Source organism: Aureobasidium subglaciale (assembly GCF_000721755.1).
Source record: "Aureobasidium subglaciale EXF-2481 unplaced genomic scaffold scaffold_6, whole genome shotgun sequence".
NCBI lineage: Eukaryota > Fungi > Ascomycota > Dothideomycetes > Dothideales > Saccotheciaceae > Aureobasidium > Aureobasidium subglaciale.
The window spans coordinates 253,250-279,886 of NW_013566989.1; the positions used below are offsets into that span (position 1 = coordinate 253,250).

At 51.3% G+C, this 26,637-nt stretch overlaps 10 protein-coding genes across 10 annotated transcripts; 6 read left to right on the forward strand and 4 right to left on the reverse strand.

Annotated features, from left to right (window-relative positions):
• Window positions 1-246: 246 nt before the first annotated feature.
• On the forward strand, window positions 247-1,133 carry AUEXF2481DRAFT_27948 (uncharacterized protein; the record flags this gene model as incomplete). The annotated part of the gene is made up of 6 exons (XM_013489857.1): window positions 247-249; window positions 360-416; window positions 505-520; window positions 640-765; window positions 828-1,040; window positions 1,099-1,133. 6 exons carry the CDS (start codon window positions 247-249, stop codon window positions 1,131-1,133), a joined length of 450 nt encoding a protein of 149 aa, XP_013345311.1.
• A 128-nt stretch (window positions 1,134-1,261) lies between these two features.
• Window positions 1,262-2,481, forward strand: AUEXF2481DRAFT_38226 (uncharacterized protein). Its single transcript, XM_013489929.1, has 3 exons — window positions 1,262-1,632; window positions 1,688-1,703; window positions 1,762-2,481. The coding sequence occupies exons 1-3, from the start codon at window positions 1,611-1,613 to the stop codon at window positions 2,333-2,335; spliced, it is 612 nt and encodes a 203-aa protein (XP_013345383.1). The 5' UTR covers window positions 1,262-1,610; the 3' UTR covers window positions 2,336-2,481.
• Window positions 2,482-3,422: 941 nt separating this feature from the next.
• Window positions 3,423-6,860, forward strand: AUEXF2481DRAFT_27950 (uncharacterized protein; the record flags this gene model as incomplete). The annotated part of the gene is made up of 4 exons (XM_013489858.1): window positions 3,423-3,936; window positions 4,000-4,071; window positions 4,125-4,343; window positions 4,396-6,860. The coding sequence occupies 4 exons, from the start codon at window positions 3,423-3,425 to the stop codon at window positions 6,858-6,860; spliced, it is 3,270 nt and encodes a 1,089-aa protein (XP_013345312.1).
• Window positions 6,861-7,418: 558 nt separating this feature from the next.
• On the forward strand, window positions 7,419-9,234 carry AUEXF2481DRAFT_615056 (carbohydrate esterase family 16 protein). Its single transcript, XM_013490103.1, has 5 exons — window positions 7,419-7,724; window positions 7,825-7,879; window positions 7,930-8,062; window positions 8,118-8,257; window positions 8,306-9,234. The coding sequence occupies exons 1-5, from the start codon at window positions 7,718-7,720 to the stop codon at window positions 8,940-8,942; spliced, it is 972 nt and encodes a 323-aa protein (XP_013345557.1). The 5' UTR covers window positions 7,419-7,717; the 3' UTR covers window positions 8,943-9,234.
• Window positions 9,235-9,525: 291 nt separating this feature from the next.
• AUEXF2481DRAFT_3511 (uncharacterized protein) lies at window positions 9,526-11,493 on the reverse strand (the record flags this gene model as incomplete). Its single annotated transcript, XM_013489763.1, has 2 exons — window positions 9,526-10,914; window positions 11,446-11,493. The coding sequence occupies 2 exons, from the start codon at window positions 11,491-11,493 to the stop codon at window positions 9,526-9,528; spliced, it is 1,437 nt and encodes a 478-aa protein (XP_013345217.1).
• On the forward strand, window positions 11,201-16,278 carry AUEXF2481DRAFT_614920 (uncharacterized protein). The gene is made up of 3 exons (XM_013490104.1): window positions 11,201-11,283; window positions 11,365-12,045; window positions 12,127-16,278. The coding sequence occupies exons 2-3, from the start codon at window positions 11,520-11,522 to the stop codon at window positions 16,032-16,034; spliced, it is 4,434 nt and encodes a 1,477-aa protein (XP_013345558.1). The 5' UTR covers window positions 11,201-11,283; window positions 11,365-11,519; the 3' UTR covers window positions 16,035-16,278.
• A 129-nt stretch (window positions 16,279-16,407) lies between these two features.
• Window positions 16,408-18,057, reverse strand: AUEXF2481DRAFT_63882 (uncharacterized protein; the record flags this gene model as incomplete). Its single annotated transcript, XM_013490019.1, has 1 exon — window positions 16,408-18,057. One exon carries the CDS (start codon window positions 18,055-18,057, stop codon window positions 16,408-16,410), a length of 1,650 nt encoding a protein of 549 aa, XP_013345473.1.
• Window positions 18,058-19,666: 1,609 nt separating this feature from the next.
• AUEXF2481DRAFT_614049 (uncharacterized protein) lies at window positions 19,667-22,872 on the reverse strand. The gene is made up of 2 exons (XM_013490105.1): window positions 20,853-22,872; window positions 19,667-20,802 (listed from the first exon to the last, which is right to left on the reverse strand). Exons 1-2 carry the CDS (start codon window positions 22,785-22,787, stop codon window positions 19,936-19,938), a joined length of 2,802 nt encoding a protein of 933 aa, XP_013345559.1. The 5' UTR covers window positions 22,788-22,872; the 3' UTR covers window positions 19,667-19,935.
• Window positions 22,873-22,956: 84 nt separating this feature from the next.
• AUEXF2481DRAFT_38234 (uncharacterized protein) lies at window positions 22,957-23,943 on the forward strand. The gene is made up of 3 exons (XM_013489930.1): window positions 22,957-23,270; window positions 23,323-23,411; window positions 23,467-23,943. Exons 1-3 carry the CDS (start codon window positions 22,996-22,998, stop codon window positions 23,565-23,567), a joined length of 465 nt encoding a protein of 154 aa, XP_013345384.1. The 5' UTR covers window positions 22,957-22,995; the 3' UTR covers window positions 23,568-23,943.
• A 1,631-nt stretch (window positions 23,944-25,574) lies between these two features.
• On the reverse strand, window positions 25,575-26,403 carry AUEXF2481DRAFT_3516 (uncharacterized protein; the record flags this gene model as incomplete). The annotated part of the gene is made up of 3 exons (XM_013489764.1): window positions 25,575-26,025; window positions 26,189-26,231; window positions 26,292-26,403. 3 exons carry the CDS (start codon window positions 26,401-26,403, stop codon window positions 25,575-25,577), a joined length of 606 nt encoding a protein of 201 aa, XP_013345218.1.
• Between the last annotated feature and the right edge of the window lie 234 nt (window positions 26,404-26,637).

Genomic DNA, 26,637 nt, shown 5'->3' on the forward strand with positions numbered 1-26,637 from the left:
AAAGTGTGCGTGGTGTTACTTGGCCATCTAGTACTAGAGCCAGCAAGCATTCGTGATGGTGGACAGGGTGCGAGGCTGACGTGGTGCAAATGACAAGCTCCCGCCGAAACACCAAAGCACCCTGAATCTCAAGCATTCTGGACTCTTCCCTCCTCCACGCACTCCCCTTCTTCGCATCTTGGCCTTTGCATAACACTCGCAAGCCATAACTCACACCACTTCACCGTTCACGACACACACATCAAAATGGTAACCTCATCCCTTGTCGCCCAGCCAGCCCCGCCATCGTCAGGAGGCGCCCGCTGATGCTGTCGCGGCCTCTCTCTATCGCCATTGCACTTGCTGACACCCACTTCCAGGCCGACTCACTCACTGAAGAGCAAGTCTCCGAGTTCAAGGAGGCCTTCTCCCTCTTTGTAAGTCCCTGCTGCCTCCGTTCTGCCCAGCCAGCCTCTTTGCGCGCCCAATCCTCGCAGCTCTCGCAGTCGACTAACCCAACAACAGGACAAGGACGGCGATGGTACGTCTACAACTTCCGAAACTCCACACCTCTTTCGAACTACGCCTGCTTTCTCCTAGCCCACAATGCGACACAGCCTCGACCCTCAGGAGTCCTACCATACTAACAATGTCGCGCAGGTCAGATCACCACCAAAGAGTTGGGCACTGTCATGCGCTCTCTCGGACAGAACCCCAGCGAGTCGGAGCTCCAGGACATGATCAACGAGGTGGACGCTGACAACAACGGAACCATCGACTTCCCTGGTCAGTCCAATCCAGACTCGTCACTGTGTGCAAGAAGAAGCTGACGTCTTCTTTTCCTATAGAATTCTTGACCATGATGGCCCGCAAGATGAAGGACACCGACTCTGAGGAGGAGATCAGAGAAGCCTTCAAGGTCTTTGACCGCGACAACAACGGTTTTATCTCGGCCGCTGAGCTTCGCCATGTCATGACCTCGATTGGCGAGAAGTTGACCGACGACGAGGTCGACGAGATGATCAGAGAAGCCGACCAGGACGGCGATGGCAGAATTGACTGTGAGTTCAAACCGCTACAACATTGGCTCGAAAGAACAACGCTAATGTGTGATTGCAGACAACGAGTTCGTTCAGCTCATGATGCAGAAGTAGAGGTAATTTGACGTCCGAGTGCACATGAGGAGGGCACTTTAGTTACTATCATGCGGTTCAACGTAGCCGTCACGACCTGAGAGATACCTAAGAGCTTATGCTTATTATTGCGACCTGACTTTGAACAAGGCTTTTCCAACCAGCTCTTCATTAACGCCATATCGGCCATCTCAATGCTCCTTCTTTCTTGCCATGACAGCCCTGGCGTAGTCATGTTAATTTCGACCAGGTAGTGTTTCAGGTTGACTTTATGCTGCCCGTTTCACTCTGCAGACGCGCCTCGGGCTTGGATGTGGGGGAAGATGACGAAACGTTTGCCGGCCCAAAGGGGACTCGGGAGTCCTCCAAGCGGAGTTGATCATTGATTCACATCTACTGAACAAGCGATAGCCATTCATTGTTAAGTTAAACGCTCTTTGTTGTATATTCTGTAAATTCTACAATATCAAACAGGTCAGGCAAGCCTCATTCTCAAATATGGCTGCCGCTCGTAGACTCGGTAACAACAAGTCATGCCCCACCTTGAGAATCCATCCAGACTGACAGCCATATAGTAAAGCCGGCTCTGTTGTAAGACCAAAGGCCTTCAAAGCATGCCCCAATGTTTAGTCGCTGATATTGTCGACAGTATTTGTGATCTTCAAGAGAAATTCCGGTCCGCTATTTATGAGTACGGTCGTGTGATTAGCACCACTCAGAAGCTGCTCAAGGCTTGTCAGATCCTCGACATTCCCGTCTTTGCAACGACCCAGCTGCGCGGTAAACTCGGAGAGACATGCAGCGAGCTTGGCCTTGATAGTCCAGGGGGTGTTCAGACTCATGCCCATGTTGACAAGAGTGCTTTTTCGATGTTTGTGCCAGAGCTCCGTGATGCTTTCGAGAAGCTTGGTGGTGGAAAGAGGGAGGTCATCATCGTTGGCATCGAAAGTCACATCTGTGTTACGCAGACGACACTGGATCTGATCAAGGAAGGACACAAGGTCTACGTCATCGCCGACGCCGTCAGCAGCTGCAACAAGGAGGAGGTGCCCATCGCGTTGGCAAGACTGAGAGCCGCTGGCGCTGTCGTCACCACTAGCGAGTCGTGGCTCTATGAATGCATGGGCGATGCTTCGGTGCCAGAGTTCAAGCAAATCGCGAGTCTAGTCAAGGAGTACAACTCCAAGACCAAGGAGGGACTCCAAGCTTTGTGTAGATTCTAGGTAGTAACGACGCAAAACCGATGTGTCGACAGGCGCGCGTTCTAACATTCACATGTATGGTAGTACCTACTTTGTGTGCAGACGGATGTGATTAAAAACGTGATAGGTCAGCAATGTCAAGTCTCACGGGATCCGGTGTCCTCGGCCACATGTTGGCTTCCATGTTCTTTGTCTCACACGAGTGCCGCAGATAGGATCGAGGACTCGGTCGTTCAGCCTTGCTTCTGAACCCGATCGCTGCTAAGCGACGCGATGAACCCGCATAGAAACCAGAATCCGGAGAAGAACAGGAGATGATGAGTCGGAAAAGATTGCCGTTCGCTAGGAAAAAGAAATCGTGTCAAGGTCACAAGTGCATGGATATTTCGATGGTTGATTTTATGCGAGTATGGACCAAGGTCCGAGCGCCCTCTAATGATGCCGTTCAGGACTACGAATGAACGAAACGAGAGCGAAGCGGAAGTGAACAGAACAGGTGCGCCTTCCTAATTCAAAAACAGCGGAACCGGGAGTTATATCATTTGTTGCAGTAGGCAGACGATTGCTGGCAGGACTTGCGCATTGCAAAGCAGGGGCTGCATAAGAGACGATCCCGACGTCTTCTCCATCATTCCCTCGTCTAGAAGCACACAAAGCAAAGACAAGGAAACACTTTACCCATCTCTACCTTCCCCATTCACAACGCCCGTCCCGACCGCCACTTCCTGGTTTGCTCAGTTCGTCCATCGACCCTCTGGCATCCGCCCTCGTTTGCTCTTGTTTTCTCATTTCTCACGACCAGCGCCTGCAGAAGCCCGTGTTTGAAAGAGACAAAGGGAAAGGAAGGACATTGGACCGGGTGTGCCACAAGCGCCGCTGTCGACCAGATCGCTCACGCACTCTTAACACATTCGATTATTCTCGCATTCAGCCCGGCGATCTCTCCTCGGCTCACCTGGCCCGCCGACTCTCGACCCCTGCTCGCCGTCGCCGTGCCAGCAACACCCCCACGGTCTAGTCATCAAGTCTCCCGACGTTCGAGCATGAGGATTACCTGCAAGACCAACCCCGTTGGAATATCTACATGACGTCTAGTCATACCCCAAACATGGCAGCCGCCTCGTCCGCCCAGAGACGATCAACAAATTCTCAGCAATCAAATTCCGTCCCATCTACACCGCACCAACATCCGCGAGACCTTCGTTTCCACTCACGATCTCCCTCTCCCAGCAAGACAATAGGTCACAACTCTCCTCACGCCGGCGCTTCTGGAGCTGTCGGCACTCCCGTGGTAGCAAAGCCAGTCCAGGAGTTTTGTAGATTCGAGACTGGTGCCGAGTACAGGACACGGCGGATACCCTACATTGAAGGCGGCAACGACCCGCTACCACCACCAACAGAAGAGCCCAAGGCGGCTCTTGACCCAGAGCAAGATGATAAACTGAGTGGCGACATGAGAGAACTTTACGGCCGGTTATTACCCACAGATGAAAGCGAAGAAAGAAGGCGGAAACTCGTCCAGAAGCTAGAGGACATCTTGAACAGAGAATGGCCCGGCAACGAGATCAGAGTGAATGTTTTCGGGTCTTCTGGCAACCTGCTCAGCTCCAACGACTCTGATGGTGCGTACCCCTGCTCTGCTCCTCCCGGGGCTCTCCTCAACATGCGCTGATCGTTCTATGCAGTTGATGTTTGTGTAACCACACCCCTGAAAGCGCTCGAGTCCATGCACTCTTTGGCCGCTGTTCTTCACAGACGTATGTTACTCTCAGTCCTCACTATCCTTACATTGAGCTTATCCCTTTGGCAGATGGCATGGACAAGGTCATTTGCAGAGCATCTGCAAAGGTCCCAATTGTCAAGATCTGGGATCCTGAACTACAACTGGCATGCGATCTAAACGTCAACAACCCACTGGCTCTTGAGAACACGCGCATGATCAAGACATATGTCCAGATCGACAACCGAGTACGACCGCTCGCGAAGATCATCAAATATTGGACGAAAAGAAGGATACTCAACGATGCTGGTGCGTACCCGAAGACCAAGCAAGAATGCATGTACGCTAATACAGTTCTCAGCCTTTGGAGGCACTATCAGTTCCTACACATGGATATGCATGATCCTCAACTTCCTGCAGACCCGCAACCCTCCAATACTCCCATCTCTCCAGAAGATGCCCGGTTCTCGCTCCACACAAGCCAACGGTCAGATCTCAGCGTTCGCCGACGATTTGGAAGAGCTACGCGACTATGGGAAAGACAATCAGGAAAGTCTTGGGCAGCTTATTTTCCACTTCTTCCGACATTACGCATATGTCTTCGACTATGAAGAGCTTGTGGTCTCGGTGAAAGAAGGCAAACCACTTGCGCGCAAAGAGAAGGGCTGGGACACAAAAAACTACAAGGAGAAGGAATCTCGCAGTCGTTTGTGTGTCGAAGAACCGTTTAACACGCAAAGAAACCTCGGAAATTCCGCCGACGATTACGCATTTGGTGGCATACACAAGGAGATCCGAAGAGCATTCGAGTTGCTCAAGGACGGTTCTGGTCTTGAGGAGTGTTGCGCTCAGTTCGAGTTCCCTATTGAGGAGAAGACGATATTTCAAAGGCCGCCGCCCAAGCCTAAACCTATCCTCACTCGAAGTGCCTCTCAATCCGGACGCCCTATCAACGGGAACAACCAAGCGAGAGGTAACGGAAATGGCGCGAGAAACAACCGCAATCCGTCTAATCAACGGGCCAATGGCCGTAGGTCCTCGAGTGGAACCGCATATGGCAATTCGAGGGTACCATACGTTATGAGCCCGCCGGTCGGGATTAACCCTGCAGATTACTTCCAAGCCACTGCAATATCGACTGATCAATTGCACAATCAGCTCTACAAGCAATATCGCTTCTTACAGGCGCAACAAGAGGCTTTGAGAAACCAGCTTCTACAACAACAGCAAACCCAAGTCCAGTTGCAGCAGGTCCAGGCTCAGGCGCAAGCTCGTGGTGTCGACCTTGGGACTCCTCCTCGTTCGCGACAATTTGCGAATAACATCCCAAGCCCCCACAGTCCACGAATCTTCGAGAACTCATCTACAACAGCACCACCGCTTCTGCCTGGCTACCTTTATCATTATCCGGCGAGATACCCTCCGCCGTCACCTTTGTCCCAATCGAGAAATACTGAGGATACTATCATCGGACCTTCTTCGCCCTCATTGCAGAGCGCAACTCCTACATTGCGGAGAGGTGTACACCGCGGTTCCATCACTGAAGGCACGGCCAATGCTTCGGCTCGTTCACAATCCCAACCTGGACGTTCGTTCCCCAATCCGATGACGCTCCAGGGTCTTGCGCATCCAGGCTACGATGTGTCCGGAGCGATTGCTACGCCCTATATGATGCCGCGCTCAGTGCAGCATTTCACTCAGATGCAGCCAAATGGCTCAGTAAGGCAGACCAATGGCTCTTTCCCTGCAGAGTCTGCTATGCCTAAGGAGTATGTCGGGTACTATGTGGGGCAGTCTCCTCAGCTTCTGCCTCAGTACCAGAGCGGCAACTTGGTACAGGTCCCACAGCTAAGAGATATAGTTCCACAGTCCGACAGACGCATATCTCCCGAGCTCGGCTACCAAGCCTCTGATGGCTTGCGCCTTGGCTCCCGTTCGCCCTCGCCGTTTGCTGACGGGCGTCGACACTCGAGCTCAGCGTCTGCTTACCCTCTTGCAGCCGTTCAACCTTTCTCCCAGGTACCCGTACAGCAGAAAGTCAACGAGAGCCAAGGTCCTGTTATCGTAAATGGATCCAACATGGCAAGCGCAAAACAGAAGCAGCCTTCTGCGACAATAACCTCGACGCCATTGGTGCAGAAAAGCAACGACACCACACCTGAGCTAGTCCCAACGGAACAGATTCAGCAGATGTCGTTAGATGCATCCGTGTTCCATACCAACGGTCAGCAGCACGACATGGGTGAAGCAGCACCACGGCACTTCGTCGCACGCCCGAATGGCCATGCTGTTGAGCCCTCGTTGCCAGCTCATGTCGCTCAGAATGTTCCGACGCCTGTTTGGAGGCAGAATGCACCAGATCCTCAGGGAATGTCCAACCACGCCGTGCCTGCGTCCCAAGGTCAAGATACGAGCCATGCATCTTCGATGAGTCTGAATGGTTCCATGCAAGCTGCCTCGCTCCACCCATCCATGGGACCGCTTTTGTCACCTGTCGCCGAGATTCGTACTCCATCGCCTGCGTTGGGCCGAGCGACTGACTCCTCGAGGTCGGGTCCACACCACAAGCTCGCGCATAACGTCCAAATTGCCAATGGCAAACTCGCAGAGGCAGCTACCAAGTCCCACAATGGCAATTCGCATCGCAGTGACGGTGGTAAGCATCAAGCTCCTACAAGCAGCTCCGCCGGTCCTTGGCAGCAAGCTCCAGCAAGAAAGGGGCACAAGAAGAGCAAATCCAACACTGCCAACAAGGGCTCGCATACGCCCAAGACTGGCGGCGGAGAGCCTTTGCCTGCCAACGAAGCCGACAGAAAGGGCGGATGAACGAAGGAACGAACCACAGCGAATCAGGCCGATTGAATACCTGGTCCAAATCTTGCTTGCCATTGTCACTACGATGTTCCGTCCCAGGCGGGTGATTACCAACATCTGCATGATCGAACAGAAACACTGTTTCACATATCTGGATTTACTTCGTGAAAGGCGACCAAAAAACACACTAATATACACGAAAAGGGCGTGCACTATATGGATTGGGCGACACATCGGAGCAGAAAAAAAAGGGGAGCACAGGAACATCTTCATGTTTTTCCACGAGATACCACCCAGCGTTTTCCTTGTCTTTCATGTTGATTTCGTTTTTTACAAATTTTCGTTTTGCTCATTCTTCCATCTCGGCATGGCGCGGGCATGGGCTACAAGTGGATTTTTTGCATGTGGGCGCTTTTGGCAGATAAATGCATACGGCATGCGCATCAAAGGGGTTTAGCACCAACGGGGTTCTTTGCGATGTATAGAAAGGCAGCCGAGAGTGAAGGATGACAAAGACAAAAAGAATCAAATGCACAAAAAAAAGTTGAAATCAGTTAATGGGTCCTGATGTATTCTGAGGATCTTACTAACGTGAATGCATATCGCAATTGACGGACGGGCCTCATCCCTCGCAGTGGCCTACTCCGCGCCTTCCTTCTCCGGATGGGGGAACTGTGGGGGTGATATGCAGCTCCGTCGATCGTCTCTACCATGATGTCCCGAGCTCACATCTTCTTCCACCAATCGCTGCCTATCGCTTGTTGGAACATGCCTCATGCCCATACATCAAAGGTCTACCGTGGTGGACAGAAGAGAGGGCGACCCCTCAATACAGTGGCCGCCCATGGAATATACTTTTCCAGATCGACATGGTTGGTGATATAAAAGTCAAGCAATCGCTCATGCAAATTTGGGTTACCAACAACAATGATTGTTATCAAGTCTCTCCTACTCAGCAGCCTGACACTGTCGACAGGCGTGGCTGCTGCTCCAAAGAAGAGTAGATTTAATTGGCATGACACGAAGTACATGTAAGATATTTTCAGCTTGGGATGTGATGATGAGTACTAATGTATACCAGGTTAGCATTCGGAGACTCGTACACATATGTTCAAGGTACCGCTGGCCGACAGAATTCGACTTTTATTGGCGACTACTTCAATCTCTCGTTCACGGAGGATGAGCTGTTGAACAACAAGATAGTTCAGAATCAGGTGAGCAGAAGCAGCATTGATCAGTGTTGGACAGTACACTGATATTATTGAGTAGACAGCTACTGCTGAGGGAGGACCAAATTGGGTCGAGTATCTTACAGGTTGTGGTCTCAAATCGGGCCTCACCTCACCACTTTCGTGCAAGACACAGCTCTGGGACTTTGCCTTTGGAGGCGCTGATATCTCTACCAAACAGTGAGTTGGTCTCATCTCCTCAGTCAACAGTACTAATATATAACATAGTACACCTCGACACCACAACTACACAGTAATGCTAGAGGAACAAGTTCAACAATTCATCACCTACGCCCAACCAACGCTCTTCAAAATCATCGATCCCTCAAAAACACTCGTCGCATTCTGGATAGGAATAAACGACATCAACGATAGTGCCAAATACTCTGTCGACTTTCCAAGCTTCTATAATACGTTGATCAGTACGCTTTTCGACTCTGTCCAAAGTGTCTACGATGTCGGATATCGTAACTTCCTCTTCATGAACCTACCTCCTCTAGACCGCACACCAGGAAATGTACTCAAAGCCACACCACTTCCAAACACCACTATGATCAACTGGTGGGACCAATCTCTTGCCTCTCACATCACCTCCTTTTCCGCCAAGAATCCTGCAGCAAATGCCTTTGGCTTTGACGTCAATACCTTCTTGAACAACGTCTTGGATCATCCATACAAGTATGGAATCAAGAACACCACGGGATATTGTGCGAGTTACAATCAACCGTTCATCAATCAGGAGCCAGAGAGCTATGGCTGCTTACCGTTGGATGAGTATGCGTGGTTTAATGATGGACATATGACTTCGCATGTTCATGAGATTTTGGCAAAGGAGGTTGGACAGTTTTTGAAGAAGCAGTCGTAAGAAGAGCGGAAGTATATAGCTTGCATATATCTAATCGTTTCTAGATAAATTTGTCGATGAGAGCGACCGTCAGTAGTCATTGCAATCACTTGGTGTGAGGGAGGATCCTCCTGCGAAAGCTTGCTTAAATGACATTCCTCGTTTGGTATCATATTGCAAGCCATATCTACGCATAATCCCACGGATGTTGATATATACGTCTATTCTAACAGTCGATGGAAGTAGTAGAAGTACAGCATGATCTGGTAGCCGTCTACTGACGTATCATTCCAAGAGCAGGGTGGGATGCTCGACGAGAAAAGCCTTGCTCAAAACCAAAATTGTTTTCATTCCCGTCCCTGGAAAGATCATTCTGCTCCATCGACGTTGTACGTACACTACATGACCCAAGCTATGTAAGTGTGTCTTCACATAGCCTGATTTGGTTGGACGGAATATGATGATAGGTGTACGTCGATTGCAGTATGTGCTATCCTTCTCATCTATAGAAAATAGGAATTAGCGCCGACCCAATGCTGATCCATGTATTAACGCTCAATGTATGGTCACCAAAACGCCATCCCTGTTGTATTATATCAACCGTTCATTTGCGGTGCCTGCAATTCACACTGACAATCTCTGCTTGTCCCCAGGCATTTAATACCATAGCAGTGAGTTTGTCGCCGTTCACGCAACCGCTATCGAGACCCTTGCTCCATCTCTTGAGATTGAGACCACGGGGGCTGTCATGTCCGTAGACAACGACAGAGGGTGGTGGGTGCTTGACCGTTGTCTGAGCTTCCTCGTTGTCGTTTTCGCTGTTGTACAGGCCGTGCCATGACTTCCACCAGTTCTTTGCTTCTGTGGACTCGGTGCTTGATCCGAAGAGCCAGGTCATGAATGGTGAGCGAGTACGGGCGATGCGATCGTTGTACCAGCCCCAGACACGCTCCCATGGAATGCCCCTTTTGCGATTCTCGCTCGGTACGTGGTTGGTTGGAGACATACTGCGCATGTTCATAACAGAGAATGGATCCTGACGAAGGAGTGGCACAGACGGAACAAGGCCCGCGTGCACGACGTTGATGTCGTGTAGGATCTGGAAGGTCTTTGCCTTCTTCTTTTTCTTGCCGAGAGTGTCCAGATCAGAAAATGCCGGAGCCGGATTTTTCGGTGGACTGAGTGCTGGGACATGGATGATCAGGGGCAATGAACGGAGCCACTTGAGATGGCGTGGTTTGAGGTAGCTGAGAAGAGCTTCACCCTTCAGTCCAGCACCTCTTGATGCAGCAGAGATGTCTGTAGATGATTCGTCGACTGTCTCAAGCGAGTCGCCAGTGGACGTTCTTGACTGTGCGGCTAACAAGATGCGGTCTTCATGATTGCCACGTACAGATAAAGCACCGAGAGAAACTAGGGTGTCGATAACGCCAGGGGAATCAGGCCCCTTTGCGACAACATCACCAGTAGCGATGATCTGGTCCAGATCCTTGTTGAAACCAACAGTCTTGAGCAGCTCAAGAAGTTCGTTCTTGCAGCCATGTATGTCGCCAATGAAGATCAGACGTCTCTTGCCATCAGGGTCGGATTTACCACCTGGCGCGTGGTGAGAAGGTAGTTGTTGTAGCTGTATGATGTCGCTTAGCTTGTCGGGCATCTGATGGCCAAATGAATTTGGATTGTCGAGACCTTCAGCCAAAGCTTCCCGCTCGCGCCATGCGGGAAAGATGTAACCACTGCAGAGGAAGACGAGGGCCAGGATGGAAACTACAGTGAGGAGCATAGTACGACGGACTCTGCGGTTGGCGCAGAAAGCATGACAAAGATTCACAAATGAGGCGTCAGAGTCAAGATCGCAGCAATGGGCGAGCTCGCGATCGTCGTCGTCGTCGTCAGAATCGGAGTCGTGGTATGACTTCTCGGAGCGCTTCTCTTCCAAGCGGTGCCAACCATTCACGGCGCGTTCGATCAGGGGACGGTTGTTGGAGGTATACTGAAAAGGAAGGTAGCGGTCGGAAGGATAGTTTTGGGACGAAGTCATTGCTGCGTCATAGGAGGGGACATGAAGTTTATATGTCGCGAGACAGGATGGGGCAGATTGTAGAAGGTCAAGGAGGGTTGATGAAAGCCTCCCCAGGCTGCAGCATGAACCGATCACGGGCAGATGAATTATTTGATCTTCAGGCAGGAACGAGGAGGTGAAGGAGGATTAATTGCCAAGACGCGCGGCATCTCTCGGCGGTGCATACAGAGTGTTTGATCGCTTCGTGCATATTATCAGGTAGCTGGGAATAGCAATGTGACAGTGTGCAGAGGGGTTGGAGAAGTTCCAGCCAGCACGAAGAAAAGCACATCAAAAAGGGTACGACCAAGGCAGACGTGTGTGAGAGGTCCAAGGTCCAAGGTCCAAGAGCCGCTTCTCATCATCATCAATTTATAATAGGCAAGCGCATCGGGCGGGAAAGAGCGAGCGGCCCCCGCGTCACCAGGTCGAGACGCGCTTTCCACACCAATCGCGTGTCACCCGCGACGCATCAAGCTCGTCCTTGACTTGCACATATTCTTCCACCATATTTGGACATCACCATACCGCAGCCCATGCCTCGAACGCGCAATCGCGCCAGTGCTGCGCAGGAGAAGCTTGTCGTCGAAGAGGCTGTCATCGAAGAAGCGCCTGTTGAGGTCGAGGAGGAGCAAGATGAGGAGGAGGAGCATCAGAGCATCGAGGGAGCCCCGAGGCCTCTGGACTTCAACGAATCGCTCACATGGCGCGCCGGGAAGCCGATTGCCGTCGCCGAACTACTACGCCGCCTGAGGACCCTACATGGCGAATTGAGCCAACTCGACCAAGAAGATGCACATCGCGACTCGCTCGTCCCCGTCGCACAAGAGCTGGCCCACCGCAATCTGCTCGAGCATCGCGACCGCGGTGTCAAGGCCTGGACCGCGCTATGTATCGTCGAGATGTTCAAGTTGCTGGCCCCCGACGCTCCCTTCAAGGCCGCTCAATTGAACCAAATCTTCTCTCTCATCATCACTCAAGTCTTGCCTGCCCTCGGCAACCCTCAGGATCCCTACAACGAACAACATCTGTCCATCGTCCGATCGCTGGATGAAGTCAAGAGTATTGTACTCCTCACTGACATACCTGGTGCCGATGGTCTACTGTACAAGCTATTCACAGGGGCCTTTGACATCTTCGCAGACACATCCAACAACGACAAGGCTGAAGAGCTGGGAAAGAATGTCGAACACCATGTCACTAGTCTGCTCGTTACCGTCGTCGACGAGAGTCCATCGCTGCCCAACGATGTTGTCGATATCATCCTGGCACAGTTCCTCCGCCTCGATCCTACCACCTTCCCTCTTCAGCTCAACAAATCAGCCCTCGAGTCATCGCGCCCTTTCCATTTGCAACTACCTCCGCCAGCCTACAACATGGCCAAGAACATCTGCAGCTCCTGCCCTGACAAGATGTCGCGCATGGTCGCACACTACTTCAATTCTATTATTGCCGACCTATCAGACGGCATGGACGGTTCGAGTTCGCGCAAATCGACGTCGCGACGACGACCTCGTGCTGATGATGAGGAGGATGAGGACGATGACAACGACCGCGATGCACCACCTGCTGGTCCGACCGCAGAAGAGCTCAAGTCTCTGGAGAAGGCTCACAGGTTGTTGCGCGAACTCTGGAGGTCCGCCGCTCTGGTCATACAAAACATTGTTCCGCAGATCGAGTCTGAGCTCGCCGCCGAGAATGTGGATATAAGGCTATTGGCCACAGAGACAGTTGGCGATCTGATCTCTGGTATTGGTGCGGCAGGTCCCCCCACTCCAATCGCTCTTGATCCCGCAGCATACCCTTCGCAAAGCATCGATCCACCTTCGGCCTATTCTAGGACATACAACTTCCTCACCACTCCCGCTGCGCCTCACGCCTTCTCTTCCGTGCACGCATCCACTTACCAAGGCTTCCTCAATCGTCGCAACGACAAATCACCTCGAGTCCGTTCTGTCTGGGTAACTTGTGCAGGCCGCATTCTATCTACTTCTGCTGGCGGCGTCGGTCTCGATCCGAAAGAGGAGAGCGCTTTGCTCAGGCACATCTCAGACATGCTTGTGGACACTGATGAGCACGTCCGTCTTGCGGCCGTGCAAGCCATCGGTCGCTGTGACTTCGAGACAATTGTACAACGCATGGGCTCGAGCGGCAGTGTCACGACTCCCGATTCTGTTCTGTCAAATCTGGCCGACAGAATCAAAGACCGCAAGCATAGCGTCCGTGCCGAGGCCATGTCTCTACTCGGTCGAATCTGGGGTGTTGCCGCAGGGGCCATCACTGAGGGCAACGAGAGGGTTCGTATGCTGCTTGGTGCTATCCCCTCGCGCATATTTGATGCTATTTACATCAACGACCGCGAGATCACTGCACTGGTGCAACAAGTCCTTTACGACTCGCTGTTACCGTTGAGCTACCCGCCCATCAAGGCCAAACCCGCGTCAAACGGCGACTCACAGCGAGTCAAGGACAGCCAAGTACCAGCTTCGCAAGTCGAGAAGGCACCTTTCCCAGATGCTATCCGTGCTGAGCGTATCTTGGTCCTGGTCCGTGACCTTGAGCAGAAGGCCAAGACTGTGTTTTTCACATTTCAATCTAGACAAACCAAGATGGCTCAATACTTGGAGGCGTTCCTGAAACGATGCGAAGATTACAACGGAGGCGTCAGTGCGAAGAATGGCAAAGAAGGAAGTGGCTCACTGTCCAAGCTGATCGAATTCTTTGCGCGTGAACGTCCCGAGCCTCTCGTGGCCAATGAACACCTCTGGAAGTTTGCTAAGAAGCATGACAGAAGATGTTATCAGCTTATTCGTTTTGCAGTCAATCCTGACAGCGAGTATAAGAAGGTGCACAACGCGATTAAGGAACTGTCGAAACGCATCGAAGATTCACCTGGTCATACCTCGGCGGTCCTAACGACGCTACTTCCAATCATTTACCAGGCCAGTGTATTGGTCTACAACAAGAGTCATGTTCCCACCATTGTCGACATCTCTCGTACGGAGATTAGGGGTCTCGATACGCCTGCACACGAGGTGCTCAAAGAAATCTCGGCTCACAACCCCGAGGTCTTCAAGGCACACGTGCGTAGCTTGTGCGCCACACTCCAGGAACAAGTGCCATCAAAAGACAGGCCAACCGATTCTGGAGTTGTCGAGACCTTGAAAGCGTGTGCAGGCTTTGCGCAGAGATTCCCTGCGGAGATTCCTCGCGACCGTGCCTTCTTACAAGCCATGGTTCAGTTTGCTCTGCATGGTAATCCCCCGATCGCCGCAAAGCACGCAGTCTCAGTAGTCGTTGCTGCAGATGAGAAGAAAGACATGTACGTCAAAGACATTGTTACTAAGTGTGTGCAAGGCTTCGAGTATGGCGAAGATGGCTACCTCTCAAAACTGGCAGCACTTAGTCAACTCATGCTGTTATCAGCCAAAGATACTGAAGACGAACATGATAACATCCTGGAAATCGCGATTCAGAAGGTCCTTCTACAAGTCCGCACACAAGCCAAATCAGACGATGTCGAATGGCAAGAAGAACCAGATGACGAGTGCGAAGCCAAGATCTGGGCTCTCAAAATTTTAGCCAACAGACTTAGGTCATATGCTATGTCTGTACCAGACACTGAGATGGAGTCCGTGGTTACAGAGCTGGCACTTCCAGTCTTCAAACTGTTGCACCGAATTCTTGACAAGGATGGAGAGCTGTCTAAGACTCAGGGAGAAACTCCTAAGCCTCACAGGGCACGCCTTCGATTGAACGCTGCTGTTTTACTACTCAAGCTTTGCAGCGCACACAAACGCTTTGACGCGTTGATGGAGCCCAAGAACTTCAATCGCCTTATCGTCATTGCTCAGGATCCTCTTCCTGAGGTTCGATCAGCCTTTGTAGATGCTATGAAGAAGTATCTCGGCCAGGGTAGACTGCCTCACCGCTTCTACACCCTAGTGTTCGTCTATGCTTTCGAGCCGAATGGAGTTATCAAGAACCCGGCGTCGACATGGCTAAAGGGGCGTGCCGCCGCGTTTGCCAAATCTAATGAGACTGTCATGGAAGCCACATTCGCACGCTTCATCAGTCTTCTCGCTCATCATCCCGATTTCTCAACTGATGCCGAAGACCTCCGGGACTTTGTCGACTACATGATGTTCTACCTTAAGGCTGTTGCTACACCAGCAAATATTACCTTGATTTACCATGTCGCACAAAGGATGAAATCTGTCCGAGACGGCATCGATGAGTCGAAGAGCGAAAACCTCTACTGTCTGTCGGACATTGCGCAAGTGGTTATCCACAGATATCAAGAGCTGCAAGGTTGGTCACTATCAGTGTGGTCAGGCAAGCTTCGACTCCCCATTGGCCTCTTTGCCTCCCTACCAAACCATACGGTGGCTCAGGAGATCTCAGAAAAGCAGTACGCACCAGAAGCTTTGATGGAGCAGATCGAAGACCTGGTCAGAGACCGTCTGCGCACCAAGAAGCGCAAGTCTGAAAATACAAGCACTCAAGCCAAGAAGCGTGCCAGAGCAAGCGAGGGCAAAGCGGCTAGACCAGCATCGAGCAAGAAGGTCAAGAGCGTAAAGACGCCTAAGAAAAGGAGAGCTTCCAACGCTACCGCGTCAGCGCCAGCCAGCGAGATCCGTCGTAGCTCGCGCAAGTCTGGTGCAAAGAGCTACATGGAGGAGAGCGACAGCGATGGAGTCGATGAAAACGACGACGACGCCGACGAAGACGATAGCAACGACGAAGAGAGCGACGTAGAAGACCACGAGATGGAAGATACTGAGGAGCAAGAGCCTGAACAGGCTCAAGCTAGAAGCGAAGATGCCGAACCAGAAGTCGAGGCCGAAGAAGAAGTTGTCGAGCCAGAACAAGAGCCAGAAGAGGAGCCTGAAGCACCGGCACCACCAAAAGCAAGACGATCAGGTCGTGCTGCCCCCAAAGGCAAAAAAGCCGCCCAACCTGCAGCAACGCCCAAAAGGTCGAGCAGAAGAAAGAAGAATGGTGCAGCCAGTGATTCCGAGCTGAGCGAAGCACCATCTGATATGGAGTAGTTATTTGAGATAAACCACATCGCATGTCTTTGCTAAAACATGAAAGTACTTACTATGGCTTTTCTTTTCTTTCCCTCTTCCAACAGCACGCACACTTTAGCGATGGGCGTTTTTCTCTTTTCCTTTCTTTGACAATGTTTTATCTGTGTTTATCGATTCATGCATGTATAGCCAGCAGTATCCAAACAAGACCTTGAGCAGGTGTACCATACTCTAGCACCTCAGACCAACGTGACACGACTGAAGTAGAAATGTAAGAAGGTACAAGCTCGTGATTATGAATATAGTAAGATTGATTATGGGTATCTAGTCTTTGATGGGCAAACAAATAAAAACAGGTCATTATAATGTTACACAAGTCCTCATTCTAGATCTAGACGGACTGTCTGTTTGATGCTTTAGACTTGACCGAAGCAGTCATGGAGTTGTTTCTGCTGGGTCCGTAGATAGCAGAAGCTCTCCTTCCACCATGCTCCTCGCGAGCAGAAGACAATTGCTGGGCGAATGGTGAACGCTTGCGGAGAACAGGTCCCTTCCAGTAAATGACATAAACAGAAACGACAAGGAGGAGAGCGATACAAGCCAAGATGGTCGAGGCGTACTCAAGGTGGTGCTCACCACCAATGTTTTGGTAGAATGGGGTAGCGGGTACGGTCAACACACCGGCAAGGAAATCACGAGACCATCCGTTACCGCCAGTGGCAGAGGCCGAGTAAGGACCGTAGGCACAGATCATGTAGTCGATAGTGGCCATGTAGATCGAGTAGTTGGCGATACCAATGATGGCACTGAAGACCATGGATCCGATCCAGTGGATCGGTGGGCCTCCGCTGGTCCATGCGAAGCCGATCAGACCAATGGGCAGACACGGAACAGTGTAGAGGAGCCACCAGAGACGCGACTCGTACTGAGCGTGTTCGTCGTTGGGGTTCTCGCGACGTTGTCTCTTGTTACGGGCGATAGCAGGGAAGAAGGAGAACCAGGCGATGAAGTATCCAATGAGGAGAGGCAGGAATGCAAGACCGACCTGGTAAGCAGAGAAGCCCCATTGGTCGTAGACAAGAGCGTATGACTGCAGGAACATGAAGATCAGAGCGTCACTGAAACCAGAGAGAAGCGATAGGGTAAGAACGATGGGCTCGGTGAGGAACATCTTGAAAGGACGGATCCATGTTTGAATGATCTCCTTTGCAGAGAAACGATCCTTCCAAGGGATGAGCTCGGTAGGACCGTAGACGTTGGTCTCTCCAGCCTTACGGCGCTTCTTTGCGATCTTGTCGAGCATACAGCTGGTACGGGTTTCGGGGACGAGGAAGAAGTGAAGAGCTTGAACGAAGCCACCGAAGATCAACTGGATCCAGATGTTCCATCTCCATTGAGCATATTGCTCAACAAAGCCACCGACGACGGGACCAAGGACGGAACCACCAACGGAAGAGAAGACGATGAAAGCAACAGCATATTGTTGTTCATCGGACTCCCACATATCGGCAACCATACCAAGGGTGACGGAACCACCGGCAGATGACAGACCGCCAAGAGCACGGCCGGCCATGACGGTTCCGAAGTTTTGTGCAAGAGCGACAGGAATCTGCCAAATGTTGACAAGGAACAAACTGAGCTGGAGGATAGGCCATCTTCCGAGCTCTTCAGACCAGGGTGCCCAAAGTTCACAACCAAAGGCGTAAAGCACGAGGAAGATCATGGCACCACAACGAGCAGCCTGAGCGCTGATGTTGAACTCTTCAGTCATGCCAGTGATGGCGTTGCTGTAAAGACTGGTGTTGAAGTTCATCGAGACCTGGACGATGAAGATGACTGATAGAATCGTCCATTTCTTCCAGGTAGGAAAGCAGAAGCCGAGTTCTTCGTAGCAATCATCTTCTGTTAGAATGATCTTGTCGCTGTTGTCGATCCCATTGCCTCCTTCCTTCTTGCGGCTGGGTACTTCGGAGTTGTCGACTCTGCGTTCGATCGAGGGATCGGACGACTCGGGGTTGTCGACCTTTTCGTTCTCAAACATGCCTGCCATGTTGAAAATTATATGGCTGGAATAATATTAGGTGTAGCAATGATGACACCAGCGACGAGCGTAGTGTGTCTCAAAGGATGTATTTGTATTCAGGATGTCTGACGGCCAAACAAAACCGTCAGGTGAATACTGGGGAGGCCGGGGGAGGGGGAAAGATGCTGGGGAAGGCATACAGGGGACGATCCTGCTGTCTTTATATGGCCGTTCAAAATTCAAGCGTGGTGGACGAAGGGGCATGATGTCACACAGCAGGAGCGGACTCGGGCACTTACACTAGATGGACTGATTCGCGCGGATCGCTCTGAGCGGCTCAGCGACCATGAAGCCCTGCCTCCAACTTGAACATCGCCCGGTCACCGAGGACCCACATGGCTTTAGTTTGAGTGCTTTGACACGGCATCCAAGTCCTTGCCTGCGTTCAAAACATAGAGACCCCATGGAGAACTTGAGTTCGTTCTGTCAGGACAGTAACTCTGACGAGCAGATTATTGATACCGTCGAAGGATTCTATGCATAACAAGTTAACAAGCCCGAATGCTCACGAGACCCTGGATCGATGACGACGAGCAAAATCAATAATAGGGATTGTTTCCGTTAACTCGTTCCTTCATACGACGTTACATGGTGCACCGTAAAACCCGAAAAATAAGACCTTGCCGACCGAGGCGTCATCGCGCCAAGTTGACAAAATACGCCTTGCCCGCGGTTGGCTTGCGCACAAGCATCGTCGACCAATACAATTGGCTGTGGCGTCTACCCTGATATCATTCCACGTCGCGCTGCTAGAGAGAGACATAAAGCAAGTAGCACGCGACACATCTGAGATGAGCATCACCTTTGTCTCTCTGCAGAAGAGCACCACACTTCAGACTGGAGAGATCATCCGCCTCACTCCGGATATCCCCATGACAGCGTGGCTTTCGTAAAGACATAAATTTGAACTGGAGATCGAGTTTAGCCGCCTGGGGGATTTGTAGCGGGGCGCGTCGCCATTCTCCACCGAGCACCACTCTTTTCCGCTGGAGCAGCTTGGGGTCTCCGAATGATTCTCTGGCATCCCACCCCCGGGTGATACCGAATTCGTTCGGGCCGATTGCTTTGACAGGGGCGTGCGAGTCAAGGCCATCGTCGGGAGCGCCGAAGCCGTCGGAACCGACTGAACGGCAGAGGAGTTAGTACCGTCGGCCGAAATCTGGTATAAACGACGATCACGCATGTGATGCAGAAAGATTTTTCTGCATTGAGATACTCGATAGTCGAATCGGCACAAACATGTGAGTCTGTGAAAACCTCACGCCAAAACGTGGTGGAGAAGTGTTTGTCGCAATGACTTGATATCCAGCATTCAAAATATCTCTATAGCGCCGATCCTCCTTAACAAAACACCGCACACGATATTGAGTGGATCTGATATGTTGGTTGCCCTTGGTACCTGAACGTCTCTAAGCTTCGTGCATGTATCGACACACCAAGTCACCAAGACACTTGGCAGAATGCGTGAGACGAGCCTCGAGAAGCTTACTTGCACGCACCTCTGTCAACCCTACCTTGACTGAGCTTATGAATACACTCATCTGAGGCCTGAGCATGAAAAAGTTTCGGTGAATACGGTATCTTGCACTTGCGACGAAGGAAATGACTGCATCGGTGATGTGACGCCAAATAGCAGTTGGAAACTACATTGTATACAGAGGTATCGGTAAGTGTTCTCAGGTTGTGCGGATTAGGCATCCCGTGTTCAGATGGTCCACTCATTCTTGTTGTCGGTAGCAGTCACAAAGGGTTCGTCGATGCGCTTGACTGCCATTTCACTGCACAGTACACTAGCGGTTGGTTAGCAAGCTGCACGTTAATCTAGCGGAATCAGACTTACCAAGCGCCTGCAACAAGGGCATCCAATTCCTTGACCATGCGTTCTCGTTTCTTGCCTGTGACAACCGCTCGTCCGACCTCGGTCTGCAGCTCCTTGATGCGCTTACTTTTACCCATTCCGACACTCTGAAGCACCATCTTGCCAAGGCAATCAGCATGGAAAGAGTGTTGACAGGGGAACACGAAGAACTGGCGCATCAACAGAGGAAGCCTGCAGCTCCAACACTTCTCACCAGGCTCGACAATTGCATATCTCTGATCGAGGGATTTAATGTCCTCCTTGATGTGCTGCGCAGTGTTCGCGCTTTCGTCCATCTCTCGTTTCAGCCCTTCGATCTGTCGTGAGTATTCCTCGAGGGCGGCGCAGATCTCCTCTTTGAAGTCGTCAATGACCACGAAGTCTGGGAAGAAGGGAATCAAGTCTTCTATGCGCAACAACTCGCAGCGCTTAAGGAACTCCATGGCGGCTTTAATGCCTTTACTTTGACCAATGACCTTTTTAGCAACCTTCAACCACAACTTCTTGCGAAGGGCAGGGTCATTTCCAGGTCGGTCGGCAACATTCGCAGCAAGATCCACCTGATCATGTTTCAGTGCCATATCCACGGCTTGTGCATATTGGTCCATGGTGCAGTAGATGTGCACACATGATTGAACACGCTGGTGGGCAATGCAAAGACGTAGAGCAAAATCCGCATCATAGTTCTGCTCGTGGGATGCACTTTGTGTTGTGAGATATTGGAAGAGGGCAGTTTCATCTTGGGTAGGATGTGCTGCGTAGATTGAGACCACAGTATTGTGAACTGCGGTCTCTGTCGAGTGGCGCTGATTGATACAGAACTGGAGATAGCGGACGGCTTGATTCTGGAAGCTGGTTAGTAAAGCTTTTGCACCGAATTGTTTTCTATTCTTACTTGGCTTAAAGGAACGTCTGCTGTCTTGTTGTAGTTGAGCAGAGCGGGTATAAGTTTGTTAGCTTCCAGATTGTTTTGGCGCATCATGACTTCTACGAGGTCAACAGCAACATGTGTCATTAGGACACTGCTATACTGATAGAAGATCTCGGGATCTGTTTGTTTCTTGAGAACAGACATGGCCTCCTGCCATCGTTCTCTCTGCACCCAATAAGACAAGACATAGTTATAGTCGTCGATGACGTTAGCAAAGTAGAGCAGCTCTTCTTCTCGCCCGTGACTGCTGATCAACTCATAGGTCGTCTTTCTGTCCAGGTCGGATTTGAACTTTGAGACGAACTCCCGAAATTCGCGGCGCATCGAGGGAAGGTCTTCTTGCACGTTGGCGATTGGAGCCGCTTCTGAAAGTTCTGCTTTTGCCGAGATGGTGTCATCTAAGAGATTGAGCTTAGCCATGAAGAGTTCGACCAGCCAACTCGCGACCATTATTCTCTGCATCGTCGACGATTTCTTGAGTATGGAAAGCTTTGTTAAAAGGTACTTTCTGAGAGCGTCTTGTTCTCCTTGATCGATGAAGGTAAGTGCGACTTCTTCAAATGGCTTTGTGCTCCTGCCATACACGGCAGCAGCTTCCGAGAAGCGCCTCCTTGAGACGAGGTGATCTCCAGAAGCAGTGGCCACGGCATCTTTTTGAGCGGCGGATTTGGCATAGCGTGATGCTGCATCGAATTGCTCGTTCCTCAGCATGATCTTCCATACATCTCTGGCTTCGTCTGTGACAACGACTTCAAAAATCTCTCGCTGAGTAAATAGCCAGTATGTATTCTTTTTGTGATCGGCATAAAGACCAAGCGGTGCATTGCCAGGTTCCAGAACAAGCTGATCGTAGACCAAGCTGCCATCAAGTCTGTTGATCGCGACAACACGACCCTCGACTAGATGGAGGACATGGAATTGCGTCAATGCTATTGATGATATGGGTCCTAGGGTGGGGTTGTTTCGGCCTCCGGATGTCTGGGAAGGAGGAATTACCGACTTGGGCAACAATTTTGCTGCCGAAAATGGGCTGGCTTCTGCGTTCTGAACCACAACAGCGAAATCACCATGGAACACACCGTGAGAGTTAAGCCAAGCAAACACATTCTCCTGCGCCGATTCAGACGGCGATGCATCTGCTGGTTCAGATATGGTGACCAAAGTCGAGGGGCCCGATGTTGCATCCTTGAGATGGTGTATCACAGGCGTCTCTCGCTCAAGCAGCCTGGGATAAATTGAGCCACTATCTTGACGGCCGCCTCTTCCCACAAAGAGCAGGAGCTTGGTAGGTGTAGCTACAAGGACACTACGAGTATCCGAGGAAATATCAACAGCCAGACCAACGACTGGACCATCTTGAACATTGTATAAAGTCTTCAAGTACTTTTCCTCTCTTCTGTAGAACTCAGCGCTAGGCTCGATATATGTCTCGTAGATGTTGCCATCGGATGCACCTATCAGGATCTCTCTGGTGGAGGCGGTGGGCTGGGAAGGGTTCCAAGCGATGGACTCGATTTGTACGCCCTTGAGACGAGCCAATGCTTTCGGGGTCCGTGATTGGGTGTGCAGATAGTAGTTCTCGCCCTGAGTGGTAGAGATGACGAGGTGGGAGGCCGAAGGGTCCAAGAATAGTCGACGGATGACACCAATCTCCGAAGGCTTCTTGGGAAGGTCAATGTCGTCGATATCCTCAGGACTGTCAAGATCGAAACGCAGGATGCGGCCAGTAGAGAGAGCGAGGATCAGGACGTTGTTGGCGACCTGGGCAGCGACAAAGTCCGAGGATATGTCGAAGCGAAGCTGCACTCGTTGTACATCGAAGACGGGCAACGAGGGGTCGAAGGAGTCAGGGAGGTTCGTCGCGGCAGCAGCATAGCCGCCGGTAGGGTCGTATGCCATGGGTTTGTAGTCGGATTATGATTGTGTCATTGTGCGGCGAGTCGTAGAAGACGATGAAGCTCGGGACATGGTCCGTACCGATGGTATAGAAGCATGTCATCGCGGTCGGCGTTGGTTGATTGACGCTTGGCGGTCACGTCGCGTCCTCCAGGCCCGACAGCTCGACAGCTTCATCAAGAATCTCCGACAAACATCGAATCACATCAAAATGTTCGCCGCTCGCTCTGCCCCTCGCGTCCTCAATGGCGCTCGCGCCTTCTCGACCTCGCCCGCCCACTCGCTAGCCCGCATGCAGCTCATCGGCCGTCTCGCCGACCAGCCTGAGCTCACTCCCACATCCACTGGACGCGAGCTCGTGAGATATGCTCTTGGTGTCAAGGGTGGCCCTAAGAACGAGAACGGCGAGAGACAGACCAGCTGGTTCAGAGTCGCCAGTTTCGCAGAGGGCCCTGGCAGAGACCTGCTCTTGAGCTTGCCCAAGGGGTAACTGTTTGCCCTCCACCACATGCCCGTCCATCATGCTGATCCTGTCTAGCACTCTCATGTACATCGAAGCCGACGCTCGTATGGACACCTTCCAAACTCAAGACGGCTCCAACCAGAGTCGTCTCAATCTTGTTCAGCGTAAGACAAGTCTCGAATCATCCAAGACCTGACACATTCGACTGACAAACTATAGGCAACTTTGAGGCTCTCAGCCGTCCCCAAAACCGTAACTCTGATTCTGAATCTGACAGGAGTGCTGCCGAGGACCCTCACAGCGGTCTCGGTGCCTCCTAGAGTGTATAGAGACAACCAAGATACATAGGGACATGGCGTGTACAGAATTTTAGTCGCCAGGTGTGCGGGTTTCAACAAAGTCGATCATGTAAAATACACTCCTCTTCCCACGTCAAACCGTACATTGTCTTGTGAGTAAGCTTCTTTGTCTCTTGACTTTTGGGAAGACATGTGTTGCATCCTTCTGGATCGCCTTTCGACCCGGGGACATGATCTTTGAGGACGGTTGGAGGCAGGGAAGAGCCTACCTCAACAGTAGCTTTGATTGAGCATGAGACAACGATGCTAGTCTGATAACAGATCCGGGACTCAAATCAAGCAGTAGGAACATGTTGATGCATTAATACAGGTAGCTTCCAAGGAAGGGACGCCCTTGGGCCCAATCATAATTGGCAACAACATCAACGATATTTCCGTCGTCACTCGACCATTTGCATGCGGCAACTTTGCATTCTTTGCAACGATCTCGCCGCGCCCTCACTACATTCGCCAATTCATTGCCATCTCGCGACTTTTGATCATCTCATCGATTTACCAAACACACTGCATGCCATGTGTAACACAGTTACCTTCCACTATTCTTGCAACCATCTTGCGCACTTCTACCGCTCTACCTGCCGCAGCACTTTCTGGATCACAAAGATGACCGGCAAGAGCAAGAAGAAGCACAAGACCAAAATCGACAGTAGCGACGTAAGCAGCGGGACCGATACAGAAAGCTCAAACAGAGGTAGAAGCCTCGCCCGAAGCCCTCGCAAGACTAGAGTGTCTCGATCGTCCCCGGCCAGCATAGACCAACCCAGTCCACGAACCGAAATTCACTCTCCATCACACTCGCAACCATCAACACTGAGACTTGTCTCCAAAGCCAACTGCAGGAGCTGCTCAGACGTTGTCTTACGCTCCGAACAAGTTTGCGGACCTTGCCATTCCAAGTCGAGAAGAGGCCTCCTTCTGCAGAGAAGGACACGTCTGGAGTTTCCCAAACGCAAAAAGCGCAAGCAGCTCAAGAGGGCCAAGCCAGTCTCAGGAGGCAGTCCACTCAGACATGAACTCACGCCAGAAGAGCTTCTGAGGGCTGATGATGAAGATCGAACGGAGACAGATTCTATGGAAATGGTATGTGATTTCCTCGTGAGACACAATCGAAGATGTGATGAACTGATGATTTTCCCTCTGTACAGGCCAAATCGAGCACGCAAACTATCAGTAATATCTCACGCTTGCTTCACCTTGAACCCGCACGCTTTTGGAGATGCTGGAGACGATTCGACAAGATCGGTCGTCGATGCGTGGACCTTCTCAAGGGTTGAGTACAACTGCTCCAAAGCTCGACGTGTGAGATCGCGTATTTGTTTTCCGAAAGCCTTCTCCTCTTGACGTCTGGCCATATCACACGCGCTGTAGTTTGGCCTGATTATTCGGGAGCATGTTTCCTGATCGACGAGACGTCTATGAACGACTTGCAGAGCCATTAGCCGCTGAGGAGATTACATAACCGCAAACAGAGAGACAAGGAAAAATTTGCAGACGAAGTTATGGGAATCAAGAGCTGCCAAAGTGGAGAGGACATGCCGACGAATCACGAAAACATGACATACTGCGAGTACATAGTGAGAGATAAGGAAAAACAAAGATCATCTAAGCCATTCACACCATCAGCTCCTCTTCACCCAGCTTCTATGCCAACCAAATTATGCCATGCACGTATGACTCTCAAGGTCGTCGAAGCGCAAAGGAATGGGCCCTCATAGTCGGGACTGAGAGCTACACTACAGATATCAGAAAACTCAAGAGTGTAATCATGTATCAGAAAAGTCAAGGGTAGATGTGATTTTGTTTCGATAAAGGGCTGTTCTCCGCCGGCCTGGGGCAAGACTGTAACAAGTCTCTCGTAGCCTTGCTATGTATACATCTTCATCTTCGTCGTTGCTCGAGTAAACCTCAAAGCAGCTTGATAAGTCTCGAGCGGCATTGATGAAGTTTGAGAGTCAATTCGTCGAGAGCTCAAATCTCCATCTCAGCTCCAGCGTCAACCTCAACCTCCTTGTAGTCATCAGCGTCATCAGCACCACTGGCATGACTAGCCTCTCCCTCGCTCTCAGCATACTTAGGAACACTGACACCACGAAGAGCAGGCTTCTTGGAAGGACTTTCCTCTTCGTCCTCAGGCTCAGCCTTGACCTTGATGCCCAGATCAGAAACCTCGTTGTCCATGTCCTCATCCTCGGCATCTTCAGAAGAGACAGCGAGGGTCTTCTTGCGCTTGGTGGGGGTCTTGGTGGGAGGAGCCTTGTCGTCGTCCTCAGAGTCGATGGCGTTCTTGGCCTTTCTGCGCTTTGCAGGTGTCTTGGAGGCGGGAGTCTTCTTCTTGATGATGCCACCGGAGGGGGTGGAAGGGGCGGGAGAGCCACCACCAGCGAGGCCCTTGTTGTTCTTGCGGACTTTGGCGAAGTGCCTGTAAGAGAAAAGATAAATAAGTATGATTTCTTCGTCGAGTAATGAAGTGCCGCTCCAAGGTCAAGTGGAGGCTACGATCTAGCCTGTCGCAATACAAAGTGCTTTTCAGGTTCGAGATTTCGTCCAAGGAGAGACCGTAAAAGAGGGGTAGTATGACTTACTCAGTGAAGGCCTTCTTGGTAGGCTTGTCTCCAAACGACTCGGCTGGATTGCGTTAGCAAAATTCTGGGCGCAATATAAAAGTGAAGAAGATTGAAGACTTACGCCAGGCAGCGATCATTTCGTCGAGGACGGAAGCATCGATCTTGATGCTGGAGCTGGTAAGGAGGTGGTTCAGGATGAACGAGTCCTTGTCGGGGGTCCACTTGACAACCATGTTGGCGATTGTTCTTTGTTGTGGTAAGGTGCGCGTGAGAGATGTGATGTGGACGTGTCTCGAAGACAAGAGCTGGTGATGATAGAAGAAGAGGGTGAGAGGAGATGTCAAAGAAGTAAAGAGGAGAGAAGTAGGATGAGAGGAGAGTAGATAGAGGAGCTTGGAGTGAGAAAGCGTCGAGCTGGAAAGCGCCGAGTTGGAAAGCGTCGAGTGAAAGACGAGAGCAGGAGCGGA